This window comes from Vespa mandarinia, chromosome 8, assembly GCF_050613455.1.
Source record: "Vespa mandarinia isolate Hongniang chromosome 8, ASM5061345v1, whole genome shotgun sequence".
Taxonomy (NCBI): domain Eukaryota; kingdom Metazoa; phylum Arthropoda; class Insecta; order Hymenoptera; family Vespidae; genus Vespa; species Vespa mandarinia.
In genome coordinates, this window is record NC_140817.1 from 7,620,153 (window position 1) to 7,640,783 (window position 20,631).

The 20,631-nt window shown below is 27.2% G+C and overlaps 5 protein-coding genes across 12 annotated transcripts; 2 read left to right on the forward strand and 3 right to left on the reverse strand.

Moving 5' to 3' along the window:
- Positions 1-139: 139 nt before the first annotated feature.
- On the reverse strand, positions 140-3,716 carry LOC118448942 (ubiquinone biosynthesis protein COQ4 homolog, mitochondrial). 5 transcript variants are annotated; one of them, XM_085659016.1, is made up of 4 exons: positions 3,466-3,505; positions 1,419-1,768; positions 1,017-1,240; positions 140-951 (listed from the first exon to the last, which is right to left on the reverse strand). In XM_085659016.1, the coding sequence occupies exons 1-4, from the start codon at positions 3,482-3,484 to the stop codon at positions 792-794; spliced, it is 753 nt and encodes a 250-aa protein (XP_085515142.1). In that variant the 5' UTR covers positions 3,485-3,505; the 3' UTR covers positions 140-791. The 5 variants fall into 5 exon arrangements, with proteins under 5 accessions (XP_085515142.1, XP_085515141.1, XP_035738807.2 ...); XM_085659015.1 differs by lacking the exon at positions 3,466-3,505 and adding an exon at positions 2,384-2,483 and having other exon boundaries at positions 141-951; XM_035882914.2 differs by having other exon boundaries at positions 146-951; positions 2,551-3,714.
- Positions 3,113-6,271, forward strand: Cox10 (Cytochrome c oxidase assembly factor 10). 2 transcript variants are annotated; one of them, XM_035882945.2, is made up of 9 exons: positions 3,113-3,254; positions 3,499-3,526; positions 3,747-4,002; positions 4,117-4,236; positions 4,319-4,571; positions 4,729-4,924; positions 5,007-5,182; positions 5,258-5,575; positions 5,645-6,271. In XM_035882945.2, exons 4-9 carry the CDS (start codon positions 4,159-4,161, stop codon positions 5,866-5,868), a joined length of 1,245 nt encoding a protein of 414 aa, XP_035738838.2. In that variant the 5' UTR covers positions 3,113-3,254; positions 3,499-3,526; positions 3,747-4,002; positions 4,117-4,158; the 3' UTR covers positions 5,869-6,271. The 2 variants fall into 2 exon arrangements, with proteins under 2 accessions (XP_035738838.2, XP_035738833.2); XM_035882940.2 differs by lacking the exon at positions 3,499-3,526 and having other exon boundaries at positions 3,114-3,254.
- Positions 6,272-6,540: 269 nt separating this feature from the next.
- Positions 6,541-9,000, reverse strand: Idh (isocitrate dehydrogenase [NADP] cytoplasmic). Its single transcript, XM_035882928.2, has 2 exons — positions 8,668-9,000; positions 6,541-8,108 (listed from the first exon to the last, which is right to left on the reverse strand). Exons 1-2 carry the CDS (start codon positions 8,866-8,868, stop codon positions 6,894-6,896), a joined length of 1,416 nt encoding a protein of 471 aa, XP_035738821.1. The 5' UTR covers positions 8,869-9,000; the 3' UTR covers positions 6,541-6,893.
- On the reverse strand, positions 8,844-10,572 carry PIG-C (phosphatidylinositol glycan anchor biosynthesis class C). Its single transcript, XM_035883025.2, has 2 exons — positions 9,048-10,572; positions 8,844-8,971 (listed from the first exon to the last, which is right to left on the reverse strand). Exon 1 carries the CDS (start codon positions 10,570-10,572, stop codon positions 9,751-9,753), a length of 822 nt encoding a protein of 273 aa, XP_035738918.1. The 3' UTR covers positions 8,844-8,971; positions 9,048-9,750.
- An 808-nt stretch (positions 10,573-11,380) lies between these two features.
- Positions 11,381-20,533, forward strand: Cul3 (cullin 3). 3 transcript variants are annotated; one of them, XM_035882864.2, is made up of 14 exons: positions 11,381-12,055; positions 13,837-14,220; positions 14,309-14,512; positions 14,599-14,778; positions 14,886-15,260; positions 15,335-15,505; positions 15,804-15,911; positions 16,028-16,205; positions 16,270-16,508; positions 16,715-16,884; positions 17,459-17,597; positions 17,706-17,833; positions 17,896-17,953; positions 20,155-20,533. In XM_035882864.2, the coding sequence occupies exons 1-13, from the start codon at positions 11,996-11,998 to the stop codon at positions 17,918-17,920; spliced, it is 2,361 nt and encodes a 786-aa protein (XP_035738757.1). In that variant the 5' UTR covers positions 11,381-11,995; the 3' UTR covers positions 17,921-17,953; positions 20,155-20,533. The 3 variants fall into 3 exon arrangements, with proteins under 3 accessions (XP_035738757.1, XP_035738768.1, XP_035738748.1); XM_035882875.2 differs by having other exon boundaries at positions 20,217-20,533; XM_035882855.2 differs by having other exon boundaries at positions 17,896-20,533.
- Positions 20,534-20,631: the final 98 nt, after the last annotated feature.

Below are 20,631 nucleotides of genomic sequence, written 5' to 3' on the forward strand. Positions count from 1 at the left end.
ATAATAATAATAATAATAATAATAATAATAATAATAATAAAAATAATAATAATAATAATAATAATAATAATAATAATAATAATAATAATAATAATAATAATAATAATAAAAGAATAAATCTTCACTTCTGGACCTTTTGCCTTAATAACGACGATTGGAAAGGCAAAATACTTCGTTGACCTTTTCTCGGATCTAAGGAACGAAGTACGCCACTATAGATGAAAATGGACAATCAAGTTTGCAAAGTTATCGTTTTATAAATTGTGCAATATTTTAGAATACTAAATGTTAATTAATTTACTAAGACATTGTTTCCAATCTCATTCGTTTGAAAACTTTTAACTTCTTCATCGAATGGTATTAGGTATTATATTATTCCTTATATTGTCGATGTATACAGCGCGGATGAAAGAAAAAAAGAACAAAAATTAAAAAGGAGCGTGAAAACCGCGTAATGCGTAAGCATACTTATGCGGGGTCATTCTCCTATACATTTCTCTATGATGGTAACTATTTTATCGACTTTTATCAAATATTTCATAGGCTCGTAGGTGTAGTAATCCAAATTTGTAATATGAGTCATGTGTATCCCATTAAAAATTATATTCTTAATATTTCCAGTGTTATAATCAATAAAAATTGTTATATCATGTAAATAATGCGTATTTTTACAGAAAGAATTCTTAGGGATCTCTTCGCTCTCTATAAGAGCAACCTGGATAAAACTGTATCATTCGACAAACTATCGCTGTAACGGAAATTTACATAATAACATATTATCACAACACACATTATGACATTGGAATAAGAGGAACGATGTTCATTTCTTTATGAAAATCTCGGAGAGATTGTTCCCATCTTTCTTCAAAGTAAACACCTAATAAAAATTTAGCATTATTTCCAGTATTTACTGCCCACCGAAGATAATAATCCAAATATAATTTTCTTTGTCTGAAACAAAATGTAATTTTAATGTTAAGTAAATAGAAAATGTACTATGCTAATTTTTTGTTTACCTCGCTCGTAAACGGGCCGCTCCAAATATTGCTCCTCCGATACACATTGGAAATTGCGTTTGAAGTGCTTCTACCCATTTCACTGTGACTTCTCCAAGCATCGTTGTAGGCATCAACAAAACTGCATGAGAGATATCGTGTATCTCGCGATATCGTTGCATAACGTATGCTTGTTCGACATCATCAATAAATCTCGTCGGTACCCTAGAATCTGGTGTTACATTCTGGAAATAGTTTTTCATGCTGAAATAAAGCGTAAATCTACAAATATCGTATCTTAAATTTAATCAACAAATTAACAAACATTTTGCAATATAATTTTTTCATTTTTCAAATTGCATTGTTGGATAAAACAACCAAATATTTTAAATAATAAGACAGTAACAAGTATAGTAATCTTACGTTCACTTCCAAAAAGTTGCTATACGTTTTTCCAAGTGTGCCTTCCGGTAAATCTTTCAATAATGATAAATTAATGGTCGAAGTATTTATACGTGGTTTTTCTTTTAAAATCCGTTGACCTTCAGGTGATTTCTGCATTTCATTTAGACAGTACACAAGAGCATTTCCAGATGTAGTTTCTGCAAGAGATGCTATCAGATCGGCACGGGACGGGTCAGCCAGTGACATAATCGCTGATCCTACGGAGAGGGCCGCTCGTTGAAAGGAAGATAAAAATATATGATGTTTAGCATAATCTTCTTCAAAGGCTTTGTACGTAGAAAATCTTCGTATTGCTGAAATCTCTGAAACTGAGCAAGGTAAATGACAATTTGATACAAATTCTTAATAAATAAAGTTTATTTCTGTACAACTTATACACTTAGTAAAAATTAGATCATGATATTTATTCTCCTACAATATACATGACAGTGTTTGACTAAAATTGTGACCATGGTAAAATCACCTTACTAACAATTATCTATCTAATTTGGATTGTATTGCCACTGTATTATTATGGCACTATAATCCTGCCGGTAACAATGATTCTCTTTACTTTGGTATGTATTACAGTAGAATTTCTTTTCTACATACTGCCACTCATAAACACTTTTCACAACATTCAGGTGATTCATACTAGATAGGAACATTAATAAAAAGCTACTTAACACAGAATTATCAATATAAGAAATTATCACCATTGTTGTATGATATAAAAATATGTACTTAAAAACTATTTTATAACTGCATATTCATAAAATATTTTACATGGCTTTAATTCACTGTTTATAAAACTCATTGTTCATTCGACGAAAAAAATTTTCCAGATTTAAATTCAATACAGCAGCATTTTCAATTTAAATACTATATTAATTTTGTGCAAGAAGTATGTTAAGACACATGCTAAATATTATTGTACATCATACAGATTGTATTCTTGAACTTTCTTCCTGATTAATGGGAGAATATTTAGATTCTATTGATTCCTTCCTACGGAAAGTGACCCATGTATATACTAGACTACCAATTACACTTAAATTTAAACCTATGAAATTTATCCAAGAAAATATATAATCACCGCCAATTACCATACCAAGATAAGTTACACAAATATTTTTTAAACATCCTATAATCGTTGTAGTCAGTGCAGAATTATATAGCGTGCAAAGGATGACACTGTAAGACAATATAAAGCCCATCACACAGGACAAAGCAAATTGTAGAACGAATAAAATATTTGTCCAATAAGGAAAGTCAGACACCATTTGAATATCTCCTGTCCACCATGCCATTATGATTGCTGGTATCACCATGAAGAGCGAATTATAATACATCAATCCATATTTTCCCAGTTCCTTGGAATCCAGCTTTTTCTTCATATACACTCCATTTGCAGCAGTAAAAATATCATTCAACAATATAAAGATGTAACCCTCAAGATTAAAGGCAAGATCGTTTAATGCAGCAATTAAGGCACCCAGCACCATCGTGTAGACGCTAAGCTGTATGGAAGCGCGAGCCTTGATCCCAAGAATGTAGTATTCCGCGATCATTGTCATGAGGATACTGAATCGTCTTAGAGCAGTAAACATCGGTAGACTGAGTTGTTTCGTGCCACCCAATCCGAAGATCATATTACCAATATAAATCATTGGCAACGGCCAGATCTTAACGAACGTCGCGCCTTCGAGGTTAGGGAAGTCGACATAGCGTAACTTCTTCGCCAGGAAAAGAACGAAAATAGTGGCTAACATTTGTCCTATTCCCAAAACTTGAAAAGATGGAAAGCCGAAAGTAGTAAGGACCATTTTGTTCACCACCGTTATCATAAACGACGATAGTCCATAAAACAGAGCTGAACCGATGCGTACAAACATCGCATTTTGTTGATTTACTAGCATTTTTTAAATATTATTTTCAATACCCTTAACTAAATTATCGAAGATAAACGTTCATACGTTATAAATGCCATTTTATAAATGTTAATAATATAAATACAAGTACGTACACCACAATAACCTTAGCATTTTCTCTCGTTCAGCTAGCCGACGAACTGTATAGAAACATCGGTAAATACATACATATATTATCTATAGATGCACTGAATATATGCGTAAGATATAAATTTTAAATTCCATTCATATTTTATTTCTATTGTGTAACAATGTGTAAAAATAAGCTTCAGTTATTAACTTAATTGCTTAGACAAATTTATCATAAAATTCTGCTAATTTAAATAATTTACAAATTTTCTATTAATCCAAATGATGTTTTGCTTTCTGTTCCTAGATGGCGTTACGATCGCTTGAAATGTCCTTACATTTTATTCTTGAATTTAACATACTAAAAAGCTATGAATAGAAGGTAGTGGTGGCATGTGGTAATATGTAAAATTGTCGTACAGGATTATTCCTGTATTTAGTAGATATATGTTATCTATTAATTTACTTTTAAGATTAGAGATATATTTGACATGCCAAAAAGGTTTACAAATTATCGTTATGCAACATTAATACTATGATAAAATTGTAATACATGAAATAATGTGAGTTACTCAATATTCGAATATGTTTTTTCGTGAATAAGTAACGATACTTAAGATATTCAGATAAAATATTTCTTTGTATTAAAAATATAACTTATTTTGTTATTTTTATAGGATAAAATAAAGGATCTTTGATACATCATCGACAATATTTTTATGATGTTATACTTTTTCACACCACGAACATGTCGCATTCTACCATGCATTTCGACATCGAAACTATTATCCACTTTGGTATGAATAACTTTTAATATTTATTTATTGTTAAGTAAAGCTTTATTAAGAATACTATATATAAAGTTATTAATACTTCTAGTATTCCACCAGTTCGAAACAGAAACCAAAAGAAATTGTACATATACACGAACCATGTATAGAAATGACAGAAAAATATCGTAATGATATTGTTGCTACAAATCCAGCTGACAAATATGTTTTACCAAAAAATACTAGTCTTAATAGTAACAAGGAAATCCGTCCATCTGAAGAACCAGAATGGAAACCTATGCAAGTAGAGCTTGCTCATCTTCATAAATACTGTCTAAAATTATCAAAAGTTAGATTAACTTGTAAGTAATATAATATATATTTTTATCATTTTCTTTAAATTATTTTAATATAATATTAGATTGGTACAAAAATAATTGCAGTTTTTATGTATCATGTAAAATGATTAAAACTGCAATTATTTTTGCATCAGCCTAATACTTGTAATTTTCTTTATAGCTTTAGTAGTGATAACAACCATGGGTGGTTATGTAGTAGCACCTGGCGTTTTTGACTTATATACATTTACTACATGTTCCATTGGTACTGCATTGGTCTCTTCTGCTGCTAATGCTATTAATCAATTTTTTGAAACTCCTTTCGATGCACAGATGTCAAGAACAAAAAACAGAGTTTTGGTCCGTGGACAATTAACGTAAGTTGATATTTTATATTTTAAATATATTAAAATGAAATCATATGTACTAATTTTATATTCTCTGTGATTTTAATATTAGTCCGGCACATGCAGTATTATTTGCAACTGTATCAGGAATTACTGGTTTGTTCATATTGTATAGTCAAGTCAATGCTATAACTGCAATGTTAGGTGCTGTTAATTTAATTTTATATACTCTTATTTATACTCCTATGAAACGTATTAGTATTCTCAATACTTGGGTTGGATCTGTTGGTAAGTAAAATGATCTTGTATTATACTTAATTTAATCTAATAGACTATATCTTGAGTATTGACATTTTTTTATAGTTGGAGCAATACCACCACTTATGGGTTGGGCAAGCTGTGTAGGTGACATAATGGCTCCAGGGGCCTGGATTATGTCTGGCCTTTTGTATGCATGGCAATTTCCTCATTTTAATGCACTTTCTTGGAATTTAAGACCTGATTATTCACGCGCAGGTTATAGAATGATGTCTGTTACGAATCCTAGTCTTTGCCGTAAAACGGCATTAAGATATACGGCTGCGTTAATGGGATTATCTTATTTAGCTCCTGTATTAGATGTAACTAATTGGTGGTTTGCTAGTATGTCAACGCCTCTAAACGCTTATTTTCTCTATCTTGGTAAGTAAGTTTTTAATTTTGTTTAAACTTCTAATTTTGTAAATTTGTATACTATTTCTACATTTACAGCTTGGAAATTTTATCAGAACTCGGATAGTGCAAGTTCTAGAAAACTTTTTCGTTTTTCATTAGTCTATTTACCGGCTCTAATGATATTACTGCTTGTAAATAAAAAATATTGGTTCATTAGTAAAAAAAGAACAGACGTAATAACAAACGATGAAAGTTATCAGAAAGAAGCTTTCTTATCAAATCTCTCGAGATTGATTATACCAACACCATCGTCCGTTTAATGCGATAACACAAAATGTCATCGCTAATAAAATCGTTGACACTATCATATTCTTTAAACTTGTAAATGTGTATTATAAATATATTTTAGTTAATATATTTTGTAAAGTACAAAATCTTGTAAATATCATAGAAATCATAGATAATTATGCAATTTGATCTTAACAGTCTATCTCGCTACATGCAGAGATAAATATCGTAATAACTATACATATACATTTATTAGATTATTAAAAAAAATATCTGAATGTAATTTATATTTAAATAGATACTTAATTACATAAATTTGAAAGAAAGGACATACACACATCTATCAATCAAATTTTATTTAGGAAACTTTAAGAAATAACAGATTTATTATTATTAAAAATGTAATAAAAAAATGTATTGAATTTTCTACATTCTAAACGGAGTTGAATGGTAATTAAAGCAATAAAATGAGTCTACAAATCTATAGATATAAATATTGTATCATTACTTGTGTACAATAATTATCTATTTATTTTGTATAATTCTAATGATTATTATAAAAAAAAAAGATCATATTATTCATTTAATGTTACATTAAAATGAATAAAATTTTGTAATTATGCCTCCTTCACGTCATAAATACCTATGTATAACTTTCTTTTTTGCTTTTATATAAGAAAGGAAAAGTAAAAAAAAACTTTAATTTTCTTTTTTATTTGACAGACAAGTAATTATTGTATTACCAAGATGTATGTGATGTTTGAAGTAAAATAAAAAGTATAAAATATTGTTGTTACCAATATTTAAGGATTACATGTTTACATTATGTAGTTTAAATATTGTACAACATTTATAGTTTATTTATTGAATATATAATATTACACATTTTAAATACTATTCCAAAACCACGCGTATATATTACCTTGTTAATTTCATAGAAATAATAGCTATTTAACAGTAACTGAATATACTTTGATCATTCTTTATATTCATGACAAATGCAACTATGATTTTAATACTTTGCATATAAAATTTGCTGTGATTCATGACAATATAGTCAAGCAGTAGCCAGTTCTTTTTTTAAATTTTCAGCAATTTTATTTATAAATTCAAATGTTGTTAAATAGTCACTTCTGCTAATATTATGTACTCCTTTAATACAGATAGCCAGATCCTTTGTCATGAAACCTGATTCTATTGTACTGATACATACTTTCTCCAAAGTTTCAGCAAAATGCTCCAATTTCTGATTGTTATCTAGTTTAGCACGATGAAGCAATCCTCGTGTCCAAGCAAAAATAGATGCAACAGAATTTGTAGAAGTTTCTTTACCTTGCTCATGTTGGCGATAATGTCTTGTAACTGTACCATGAGCTGCTTCTGATTCTATTGTACGTCCATCTGGACATATTAGTACAGATGTCATAAGACCTAATGATCCATATCCTTGAGCTATAGAATCTGACTGAACATCTCCATCATAGTTCTTACATGACCAAACGAAACCTCCTTCAGATTTCATTGCATAAGCCACCATATCATCTATTAAACGATGCTCATACCAGAGTTTTTTTGCTTCAAATTGAGTTTTATATTCTTTCTCATAAATTTCTTGAAAAATATCCTTAAATCTACCATCATATTTTTTCAAAATAGTATTTTTTGTAGAGAGATATAAAGGATAATTTCTGTTAAGTGCAAACTGAAAAGAACTATGAGCGAATGCACGTATACTTTCATCTGTGTTATATTGAGCTTGTGCTATACCAGCATTCTTAAATTCATAAATAGTGTGTATAATATTTTCACCAGATTCACCAGTCCATGAAATCTCAAGTTTTCCAGGTCCTGGTATTATAAAATCTGTTGCTTTATATTGATCTGCATTAGCATGTCTGCCAATAATAATTGGTTTCTTCCAGTTTGTAACTAAACGAGGAATATTTTTACAAATAATAGGTTCACGAAAAACAGTACCACCTAATATGTTTCTAATAGTGCCATTTGGGCTTTTCCACATTTGTTTTAACTTAAATTCTTCTACTCTCTTTTCGTCGGGAGTAATAGTAGCACACTTTATACCAACATTATAACGTTTAATAGCTTCAGCACATTCAATTGTTACTTTGTCATCAGTGGCATCTCTATTTTCCATACCTAAATCATAAGTATGTAATTCAATATCCAAATGAGGAAAAATTAATTTTTCTTTAATAGAATCCCATATGACACGAGTCATCTCATCACCAAGAATATCTACAACAGGTCCTACCTAAAGATAATTAAAAAAAGAATTAAAATCAACATTATTTTTAAATATTAAAATATTATACTAAAATTAAACTTATCGTACTAAAAAAAAATGCTGTAATCATACTTTCCAACAGATGTTACTTTAAGCCCATGGTTTATGACTAAGCATGTTTTAAAAAAACGAAGTATTTCTTGATTTTATACTTTTTAATTCAATAAAATTTTTAATCTAATATAAATATTTGTGCATCACATTTTTTTGTTACGAAAATGACAAAATTACAAATAATTTTTGACTACAATTTGTTTAAATGTTATATAAAAATAAATGATTAAAAATATATGTATTATAATAATCTGATAAGAATTTGTATTACGGAATTTTTTAATCGTAATAAATTTTAATAAACAAAATATTAATAAACTATATTATTTATATTTTCATAACATTATCATTAACAAGACTTTGATAATAATTTTGCATGTATCAAAAAATCATTATATAATAAGGTAAAAATTTATGAACTTTCATACGTATAAATAATAATAGATCGATTTTTTTTTTTTATTTTACTTACTTTTATTTTCGTCATATTTGCAGAAGAAATAGAAAATGTTCTCACAAACGAATATGTTAGCGTAGTACCTGTAAGAGATCTCTCAATGGACTGATACGATGACGTGACACAGTTACTACCAAATTGACAAGGCGCAGTTCTTATAAAAAGTGTGTTTGCTCTTACGAACCGAAGGGGTAGAAACATGGCAACTACATTCATATTCAATTGAATTTTAAAATCAAGTTTTTTTTTCTTTTTTTATTTCTTAATTTTTTGTCTAATTCTATTATCTTATTATTTCTTCTATTGATTTACGTAAATGCTGCAATTGAAATAATCTCAGAACAAGAATGTATCTGATAAAAAAGTAGAAAAAATCGTCATAATAAAAGTATTACCATCTTCCTTATCATTTAAAAGAATATTCTTCGGCCTTGGAATTTGTACTTTAAAATATCTTCAAGCAAATAGCGCGCGAACTTACATTACTGTATTCATTCTAAATTAAACATAAGTATATATATATATATATATGTGTTCTATGGCATATGTAGTCCACAAATAAAACATATGTATGTAAGTATATAAAATATATTTTTACATATTTTTTTGGTATATCATCGATAGTTATCAGAAATAGTAATCAAAATTATTCGGTAATATAAAGTAAAATTAATATAAAATATGTAATTTTATTGGATAAATATCCAAATTTTTACAATTTTTAGTTCTTAATTCTGATATATATATGTGTATACACATATACTTCATTCTTTTTTCTGCGATTATTGCGCCACTAGCGATCATATTGTTGAATAGTCACCTGTTGAATCCAACTAAATTCTATTAAACAATTATACAAATTTCTTTCATTTAATGTATAAAAATATTTAATCTTCATATAATTTCAATTTCACTTATAATTATTTTATAATATATCTATGCTTCATTAATATTTATTACACTACAATATAAAGGTGATACAAAGAAGAATAAAAACACTTGTTTTACTTGGTAAATGTTTTTTTTTTTCGATAAATTGTTAATAACAATGACAATAGTAATATTTATTATTTTACAAAATTAATATTATTAGAACAATTAGGAAATGATGATTGCTTCATCCCAAGGACCATAGATGTTATTTTTAAATTGTTTACATCTAATATACCAAAGTGGACAAATGAAATGAATGAATACTATAACTATGATAAAAACATAGGAGCATACATTAGACATAGGTAATAACAAATAAACTGTTCCTATAGTTATTACGATTGATATAATTACTTTGTTATTTATGTGAGACAATAATATAGGAAATAATACAAAAAATTGTACCGAAACAGTTAAAAGTGAAAATGCATGTAAAGGAGAAGCAAGTCTGGATGCTAACATCAATGAACCGAAAATAGATGAATTGATAGACAAAGAATCAGAAAAAAAGATTTCCGTAGAACCATATTTGTTAAATATTAAATGAGTGAGAAACATTAATATAGTCATAGCATATATTGTGTCAGTACTAATGGTTTCGGTTAATGTACGCAAAACCGGTGATAAAATATATCCAAAAATAAGAAAAATTAAAGTTGTTCTAAGATCTTCTGACAGTCGCTTTGACATATTTAATATTTTTATATTATAAAATAAATATCCAAAAATGGTTAAAACTATTTCAGATATAATAATGACATTTGGAGTTGTCCATTCATTATATAACCAAATAAATATGATAACAAAGAGAACTGGAATACTTAAACGAATCGATATACTAGCACCTAAATTAATAGCTTCTAGTCTAGAAACATAATCCGATTTTACATTTTTACGTAATTCTGTCAAAAATGTGCTGTCTGTATAATTATCAGGTAAATCGGTAAATTCATAAAGGTTTTTCTTCCATTTTATATTAGTATACATTTCATATATATTAATTTCTAAACCATCAATGTAATTATAAATGTAATTGAAACATATCTTTTTGCTTGTATAACAAGTGAATATTGAAACTGAAAATTGTAAGATATTTATAATGGAAATACATTGTAAACTTAAATTATTATTTTAATAATGAAAAGTATATAATACGTTTATCACTTACTTGACCTTATATTCGGCAACTTTATGTAAAATTATTAGGTTATAAATAAGAATAATATTAATTTGATTTATTATAAGGCCAACATATATTTGGAATTTTATCTTCTGTTTCTATGATTTAAAAGCAGTTTTGAACGTTTGAAGAACTCATCCAATACAACATATATATATATACATTTCCATGAAATATCCAATGTAAATAAAGAACGTTGATTGGATGACTAGTTTGATACGACAAAATATTGTTTAATATCATCCATTCGGGACAATTCTATATTCAAAATGTCTATTTGCCTTATAAGAAAATGTTACTTGTATATATGAAATAATGACAAAAAAGGAAACAAATTTTATTTCATACAATAAAATTTTATTATGTCCTTCATTGTTCTGTATGAATTAAACATGAAAATAATTATTTAAAAAAATCAAATAAGAATTAAAAATAAGTAAAATTGAATCATCTGAATACAATAATCAGAGAATTGATGAAGTTACATCTGAAGTATCCAGTACGTAGTACATACATACATACATATTGGTGGAATATACGGTTCCGTTATGCCATCTGTTGTTTAAGAAAGATGCAGTCAAGAGAGAAGTCGTGTATCCACGTATACCGTTTATCGTGGGTATTGGTTGGTGGTCTGAGTATATGAATAGATAGTGCACAAGTAATCAGGCTCGTAAAATCAGATTAAACCTTATATTCGAATAGTCGTTGAACAGTTTTGTTAGAACATTAATTGAATTATTAGGAAATTGTTAAAAGTCTTGAAAATATTATCGTAGTCGATAAAAACAATAATACCGATAGCTGGACACAACAACGGACGCTTTCTATGTGTACGCGTTTTCCCTATGATCCGCCGCACAACTCTGTTCTATCATTTCTTTCTTGCATTTTCTCCCCCTTGCCCGTCAACCCTTAACTATCTTCCCCCATTTCGGTGTGTACGAGTATGAAGAGTATCTCGATTTCTTGTCAAGTCCTTCGTCTTAATAAATGTACGCGCCAGTGATAAAGGTTTACGAAACTTAACTACATAGAATATATCGCGTGTAGTGTCGAGCGCGATTTAACCTTGTGAAGCCGATCCTCGGCTGTTTTTCAATGCGCGAATGAAGAATATTCGGTTCATTTAAGAGTGGTATGTCAATGTGTATACACAGTACGACATTACCGTAGGCGAAGAGAAGAGGATATACTTTTCAAAAATTCTTCTTGAACATTTCATTCGACATGATGAAGAGCAGTGCTTTGCCAAAGAAGGAGGGCAAAATGCGTATACGTGCTTTTCCGGTAAGAAATTTTATACCTTAATATCTGTCTAGATGAGATGTAAAAGAAAGAAAGAAATAAAAAAAGAAACAGAGAGTATAATTAAGCTATTAAATATATCACGTAGCCAACTCACATTCACAGACAGCACGCACGTACCACACTTACATATAACTATTCCATTATAATGTTTCCACAAATTATTCACAAAATTTCCTTTATTATGATTTCTAATATTAATAAATTCAATCAAAAATCATGTGATTGCTCGTTGACACTAATGTAATGTAATATCATTGTCACGATGCACTCTCGCTATCATTTTACTACTTTGACTTTTCTCATTATTACCGTGTAATTATATTCGAATGACAAAGTATTTTAGAAATATTATAGGACATATGCATGTCTTAATTAAATTAAATATATTTCTACAAATTATGCTTCTTTTGAACTTTTTTGTTTTATTTCTTGAATGCTATTGAATAGGTTAAGTGAATTCGTAAATAATATATTAATTTTTGTTATTTGCAATTTAACTTCCTTCTTACTTTTATATACTTTATAAAATTATTAATTCGTATGTTTATATATAAACAGGATAAAAGTTAATTGTATTTAAATGCTAAATTTCCTGTTTAAATGGATTGTTCTTTTTTTTCATCTTCCATATTATAGTTTACACAGTTCCTATATGAATTTATGATAGTTCATATGTAATATAAGTTTATGATTTGATTTGACAGAAAAATCAATATAAAACTTAAAAAGTCTTAGTATAGTATATGTCAGATATATTACTTCGCAATATATATATGTTGGTATTTTAGAATGAAAATATTTATAAATATTTAAGAAATATTTAAAGTTCTTAATATAAAGACAAGTATAAATGAGAAAATTTGTTAATTTATAACCTTAATTTGGGACAATTGTTGCTATAACGACAAAAAAGTAAATAAAATTTGAAGTTTAAATTTTACTATCTTTAGAGAGAACTGCAATTTTGTCTTTTAGGTAATAAAGCTACAATACGTAAGATGTAATGCGTAAGCATTGATACAAACAGGTAAAATTCGCATTGAGAGAAATTGTATAACATTGATTAAATATATGAGTGTTCAAGAGGATAAATTATGTTGTCAATGTTACGTGTGTTATTCTTTTTCATGGGATCATATTCCGTTAAGTAGAACTAATATATGATTATGAAATATTCTCATATTTCAGTTTTTAATAAATTTTTCTTAATATTTGAATTTTCTTTCATGCATATTAAATTTTATATATCTTACCATTATATTTATTTTGATTATATCATTGAAATATTTATGGTTATATATTTATTATAATGATGTTTTATAATAAATTTGCATAATACAGATAGATCCATTGATTATTAAAAATAAATTTATGTAATGCATATTTATACAATTGAATTAAGGAAAAAACGTAATAAGGAGGAAAATTAAATTGTAATAAAAAGAAAACAAAGAAATGTCAAATTTAAGAATCTATTTAATCATATTGAAGAAATATAGATGGTAAAGGAAAACATTCATGGTGAAATAAACATGAATAGTGCAAATACCTTTCTTATTACCAATACCCCTGTGAGAAAGTGTATCTATTATACATTCATTTATTTTATATCATAAAAATGTATTTGTGTGATTTTTATAATTGTAACTTTTAAAAGTATGTTGCATAAGTTAAAAATTAAAAATTTAATATATATTTAAAATCTTAAAAACTTGTTTGTATCATAGTATTTGTTGTATATCATAATTTTTGTATTATAGACGACTATGGATGAAAAGTATGTAGAAACTATTTGGACCTTACTTAAAAATGCCATCCAAGAAATACAGAAGAAAAATAACTCTGGTCTTAGTTTTGAAGAATTATATCGTAATGCATATACTATGGTTTTGCATAAATATGGTGAACGCCTTTATACAGGATTAAAAGAAGTTGTAACCCAACATCTTGAAAATAAAGTACGAGATGATGTTTTATATTCCCTTCATAATAACTTTTTACAAACGTTAAATCAAGCATGGAATGACCATACAACTTCAATGGTAATGATCAGGGATATTTTAATGTATATGGATAGAGTTTATGTACAACAAAATGATGTGGACAACGTATATAATTTAGGACTTATCATATTTCGAGATCAGGTAATACTTGTATAGCTATCTGTAATATTTTATAATATAAAATGATTTCTTTAATAAAATTTTTGTAAGTAAAAAGGGTATATTATAGGTGGTTAGATATGGTTGTGTAAGAGATCATCTGAGAGATACATTATTAGGTATGGTATCAAGAGAACGACATGGTGAAGTTGTTGACAGAATTGCAATCAAAAATGCATGTCATATGTTAATGTTACTTGGCATTAATAGTCGTCAAGTTTATGAAGAAGATTTCGAAAGGCCTTTTTTACAACAAAGTGCAGAATTTTACAGAGTAAGTATCTATAAAATTATATTTGATTACTTTCTTGTAATTCTTATTTATAAACAAAAGATACATTTTCTTAATGTCTTTTCTAGATTGAATCTCAAAAGTTTTTAGCAGAAAATAGTGCATCTGTTTATATAAAAAAAGTAGAAGCAAGAATTTATGAAGAATCAGAAAGAGCGAAACACTATTTAGATGAATCTACAGAACCACGAATAGTTGAAGTTGTGGAAGAAGAACTAATCAAAATTCATATGAAGACAATTGTTGAGGTATAGTTTTTTTTTTGTTTTTTTTTTTGTTTTTTTTTTTTTTTTTTTTTGTTTTTTTTTTTAAATACAAATAGAGGACATCTTGATAATTTTATTTTTATTAACAGATGGAGAATAGCGGTGTTGTACACATGCTTAAAAATCAGAAAACAGAGGACCTTAGTTGTATGTATAAATTATTTTCAAGAGTGACAGATGGTTTACGAACAGTTTTTGACTGTGTATCTCAGTTCCTTAAAGAACGAGGACGTGCTATGGTTCAAGAGGAGCATGAATCAACAACAAATGCTGTGCTCTTTGTACAAAATTTATTGGACTTAAAAGATCGTTTTGATCATTTTCTTCATTACTCATTTAATAATGATAAACTTTTTAAACAAATGATATCTTCAGATTTTGAATACTTCCTCAATTTAAATACTAAAAGTCCAGAATATTTATCTTTATTTATAGATGATAAATTGAAAAAAGGTTCTAAAGGGGTCAGTTTTACCTTACACTGCCTCCTTGGTAGATTTTTTAATGATTATGATTCTAAAATATGAAATAATTTTAGATGACTGAACAAGAAATTGAAGGAATTCTGGACAAAACTATGGTTTTATTTAGATTTCTTCAAGAAAAAGATGTTTTTGAACGGTACTATAAACAACATCTAGCAAAACGTCTTCTTTTAAATAAATCAGTATCAGATGATAGTGAAAAAAACATGATATCTAAACTTAAGGTATTAAAAATATAATAACTAAACTAATTTTAATGATTTTTTTCAAATTTCCTTTTTTTTTTAATAAATCATTAAATATTATTTATTTTAATAATTAGTTACATGTTGCAAAAGTCATATGTATATTTAAAACTTATAGCAAGAAGAAACAGCATTCTGCATAAAAATATTTGTTAAAACTTTCACAGTAGAATATTATTTTAATGAAAATATTGTTCCTGAAAATTTCATTGTATATAAGTTATCAGTTTTAAAATGTATCTAATATATGTTGTTTTGTAATTTGTGATTACTATAGACTGAATGTGGATGTCAATTTACATCCAAATTAGAAGGCATGTTTAAGGATATAACAGTTAGTAATACTATTATGGACGAATTTAAGGATCACGTTCTTACTTCTGGGGTAAGATTTCATAAATAATTGTTTCAATATTCGTGGAAAATCTAATTTGTTTCGTTAATTTTTGATCGAATATCTCCTATATCATAGTTTTACTTGTTTTTATTTACATTCCTAAGACAAGTTTATATGGTGTGGATATAAGTGTAAGAGTACTCACAACTGGTTTTTGGCCAACACAATCTGCTACTCCTAAGTGTAATTTACCTGGTGCACCACGAGGTGCATTTGATGCCTTTAGACGTTTCTATCTTGCTAAACATACAGGACGTCAATTGACACTGCAGCCACAATTAGGTTGGTACTTAGAATTTTACTAAGTTTAAAAATGGTTATAAACAATATTATAAATTGTTTACAGGATCTGCAGACCTAAATGCTATATTTAGTGGTCCAAGGAGAGAAGAGAGTAGTTGCGGAGGATTAGATACGCCGTCTTCTTCTAATTCCATTGGAAATGGAAATAGTAATGGGAGCAATAGTCTGTTAAGTCAAAGAAGCAGTATATGTGCCAGTACAAGAAAGCATATAATTCAAGTTTCAACTTACCAAATGTGTGTGTTGATGCTTTTCAACAAAAGAGAAAGATTGACATATGAAGTTAGTATTTAATATAACTTTTTATTTATTTATTTAATTTTATTTACTCTTTTTTTTATATTTATCGTATATAATATAATATATTTTTGTATATATTAATTTTAAATATATAAATACGATCGTGTATACAAACACATACATATATGTGTTTATGTATGTATGTACGTATGTACGTAAATATATATATATATAAATACATTGTGTAGGAAATTCAAGGTGAAACCGATATTCCAGAGAGAGACTTGGTTAGAGCTCTGCAATCTCTTGCAATGGGCAAAGCTACACAGAGGGTATTACTCAAATATCCTCGAACCAAAGAAATTGAACCTTCACATTACTTCTGTGTAAATAATAGTTTCACCAGCAAATTACACAGGTATATTTAATTAATTAATGATAAAAGCAAAAATGAAAACTTCTCTAAAGTTACATTTTTGCTTAGAGCAAGTTTATTACATAATTTTTTGATTTTTTGTTTGAAAAGGATTTTATATTACATATTTATTACGTTTTATTATTTTGTTTTATTATAGAAAATGTGAAATGGAAATTAATATTTTGTATATTATATTAATTAATAAATATATTTATACTTTTTATATATTATACTTAAAATATATTTTTAATGTAATATTATCGTATAATGTATATTTCCTTATTGAATTAATAATCTAACGAAATATCGCAATTTTGGTTAAAAAGTGATATCTATTATATATAATATAATAGTTAGCAGTAACAAATTGCAAAGATTTATGTAAAAAAATGTTATCAAAAAGCTCATGTTTTATTCATTCGCCTCTTGTGTTTTCTAAGTCACATATGAATACATTTGATTTATTAAACTTTCAGATTTTTAAGACAATATACTCGTTATTATAAATATTATTAAAAAATAAACATAAGATGTATCTGCTATATTACTAATAAACATATACTTCTTTGTGAAGAGTAAAGATCCAGACTGTAGCAGCAAAGGGAGAATCGGAGCCGGAGAGAAGAGAAATGCGTAATAAAGTCGATGAAGACCGGAAGCATGAAATCGAAGCAGCTATTGTGCGTATCATGAAAGCTCGAAAGCGTATGCCGGTGAGTATAATTAATTTTTTACATATTAGATATTATTAAGTTTGTTAAGGATTGTTAAACTATATGTATATGTGTGCGTGTATATATATATATCTGTTTTTATTTTAGCATAACATACTCGTAACTGAAGTGACGGAGCAATTAAAAGGTCGTTTCTTGCCTTCTCCAGTTATCATTAAAAAGCGTATCGAAGGTTTAATTGAACGAGAGTACTTAGCTCGTACGACGGAGGATAGGTATGTTCACAAAATATATAGAATAATTTATTTATTTAATATAAATTCTCTTTTATTTATAGGAAAGTATATACGTACGTTGCTTAATGCTGAGTTCAAATATTGGAACTGTACAAAAGTGTAAGTAATTTGTAATAATGTATACCATCTAATTATATCATCGATTCATTATACTTTACACAAATTAATTTCCATTATTATTGATATATCAATACTTTCATCATCTTCACCATCATCTATAATGTGTAAGAATCATTATCATCACCACTATTGCTTTCTCCATGTAATAGTTATATACTTGGCATTCTGTATCAACAAGGAACATTTTTCTCTAGTAGAGGGTTTGTCTATTTGGATTAGTAAAACGAATTTGTGAATTAATTTCTCTGTAGTATCAACTGCCATTTTATATTTTAGGTTGAAAAGATGTACTTACGGCATTGTAAATGGTAATTCTGCCGATTTCATTTTCTTTTATAATAAAATTATAATTGGACTTCTATAAATAAATTTCTATTAATTTCGTGTTTTTTTATTTTTTTTTTTTATTTTTTTTTTTTTTTTTTTTTTTTTTTTTTTTATACTTTATTTTCTATACAAAAACATATAACGTGCGATGCAAATAGTTGTAAATAAACTAAAAGAAAATATACAGATACAAATTTATAAAAAGGAAGAAAAAAAAATAGAATAAAGTTTGTAATACCGTTTGTTTATGAATGTCACAACCTATGATGACTCAATAACACACGGTATTATCGTATTATAAACTTAAGAATTAATATTAATTATATGAAGGATATATGTGGGAAACATATTAAACCTAGAATTTAAAGTAGAATTTGAGTACAGCATGATTTATTTAAAATAACGTCGAACATATTGTGAAAGTCATTGTGTTGATGAAAGACGTTTCTCGTTGGTTAATGAATGCCTAAAATATCAAAATATTAAAATAGATCATTAAAAAATTGATTAGTTTGGTGGGAAAAATCGATGCACATTGAAAGCACCATTTGTAATATATCGAATTTCGCACAGATGCTATTTGCTTTTTCTAGATATTATTTATTTTAGTTGGAACATATAAAGAAATGTGATGACATTCATTAGTTCACTGCTAATTCCATTTTGATGAATAAACAATGTAAAATTGATATAAGAATCACGATACTTTATTATTTTATTATAGTATGTGTAATTCTTATTCTTGATTATTGTAGTTATTTAAAAATAACAAGCAAACAAATTTACTTTACTTATATTATTTTATTTAAAAACAAATGTGTTATTGAAAAAGAATGTATTCTGTATTACATACTGAATATCAATATATTATCAAAAGACGCGATCTGTGATTAAAGAAACTCGCATTGAGATGATATAATTAAAACAATATCAGAATTAGCGGAGCAATGTAATAAACCTTTGATTTAAAATTGTCTGATTATATTTTGTTACATTCCACTTTTTATAGTTGATAAGAGAATTTCTTAGGAATTAAAAAAAAAGAATGAAACATAATCTACATACAGTAATTTTGTTCTCGTTTCGTTAATTCTTTTGAGTCTGAATTCTCCAATATATGTAAATTTAATCTGCTATAAAAAGAATGTAACACGGCAGACGCAACCCAAACGCTACATATTCGAAGACATTATTAAATCTAAGACTGTTGCGAATTATTAAAGAAAAAGAAGAAAAAGAATGACCACATTTATGTCACTCTCAATGATTCTAAATCTTTTTTCTTTCAAAATCTATTTACATTATAAACTAAAAATATGTAATAAGTATATTTGCATGCAATTTGTCAAAACATGTATTTTGAAATTTAGATATTCATATCTTATTACAAAATAAAAATGCCAATATTCTTTTACAACAAATAAATGCCAATATAATATCGAAACGCATGTAGTTATGGATGTGGAAAAAAATGAAAACGGACTGTAGAAATAAATGACTTGAAATTATAATAAGTTAACGTTGAAGTTAATAATATCCATCTATTCGTTCGTGTGCTTTTAAACACTACTGTTTGTTAGTCCCCATACATGGTTTATATATAAGATAATCAATACGCCAAACTACGTCACGCGGTTATTCAAGTTTGAACGAAGTATCTTATTGTAAAGTGTACATGTGCGTATATCTAAGCGTCAAAGCTTTTAAGATAAATGAATATGAAAAAATAAAAAAGTAAATACGTCTCGTAATTTCTATTGTGCTTTCATGTGTATCAAATTATTGAACAATAATTTATGATATATTGTTCCAGTTCCATAAATTAATTAACGTCGTTAATCTTTTCCACCCAGCTTATCGATTGAATGGTTTAATTACTCATCGACTTCGGTACATTACAACGTGTTTATTGTAGTACGCCAAAATGTGGGATCTTCGAAACTGTAAGACATGCAGAGTTGTTAAGTGGGCTAATATACATGCATGAGCTTGAATAAAAATGAAGAACATTAAAAAGAAAAGAAAAGTAAAAAAAAAAACAACAGAACACTCAACGATGTTACCCCAGCTCATGTATTATAGAAAAAAAGGAAACAAATCTGCAAATGTCATATTTTTTATTTTCATTTATACCTTCTTTATTTATTACGATAGAATTTTAATATGTCAATAAAATTTTTTCTCTTTCTTACATAAAAAAGAAAACTTAATAAAAATAAAAATCTTTACAAAGATTTTTTGTCTTCATAATATAATATATTTACCTAGCTCAGTTTTTGTATAAATTTAAATAAAAACGCATCTGTGAAAATTAAAGTTAAAAAATAGAG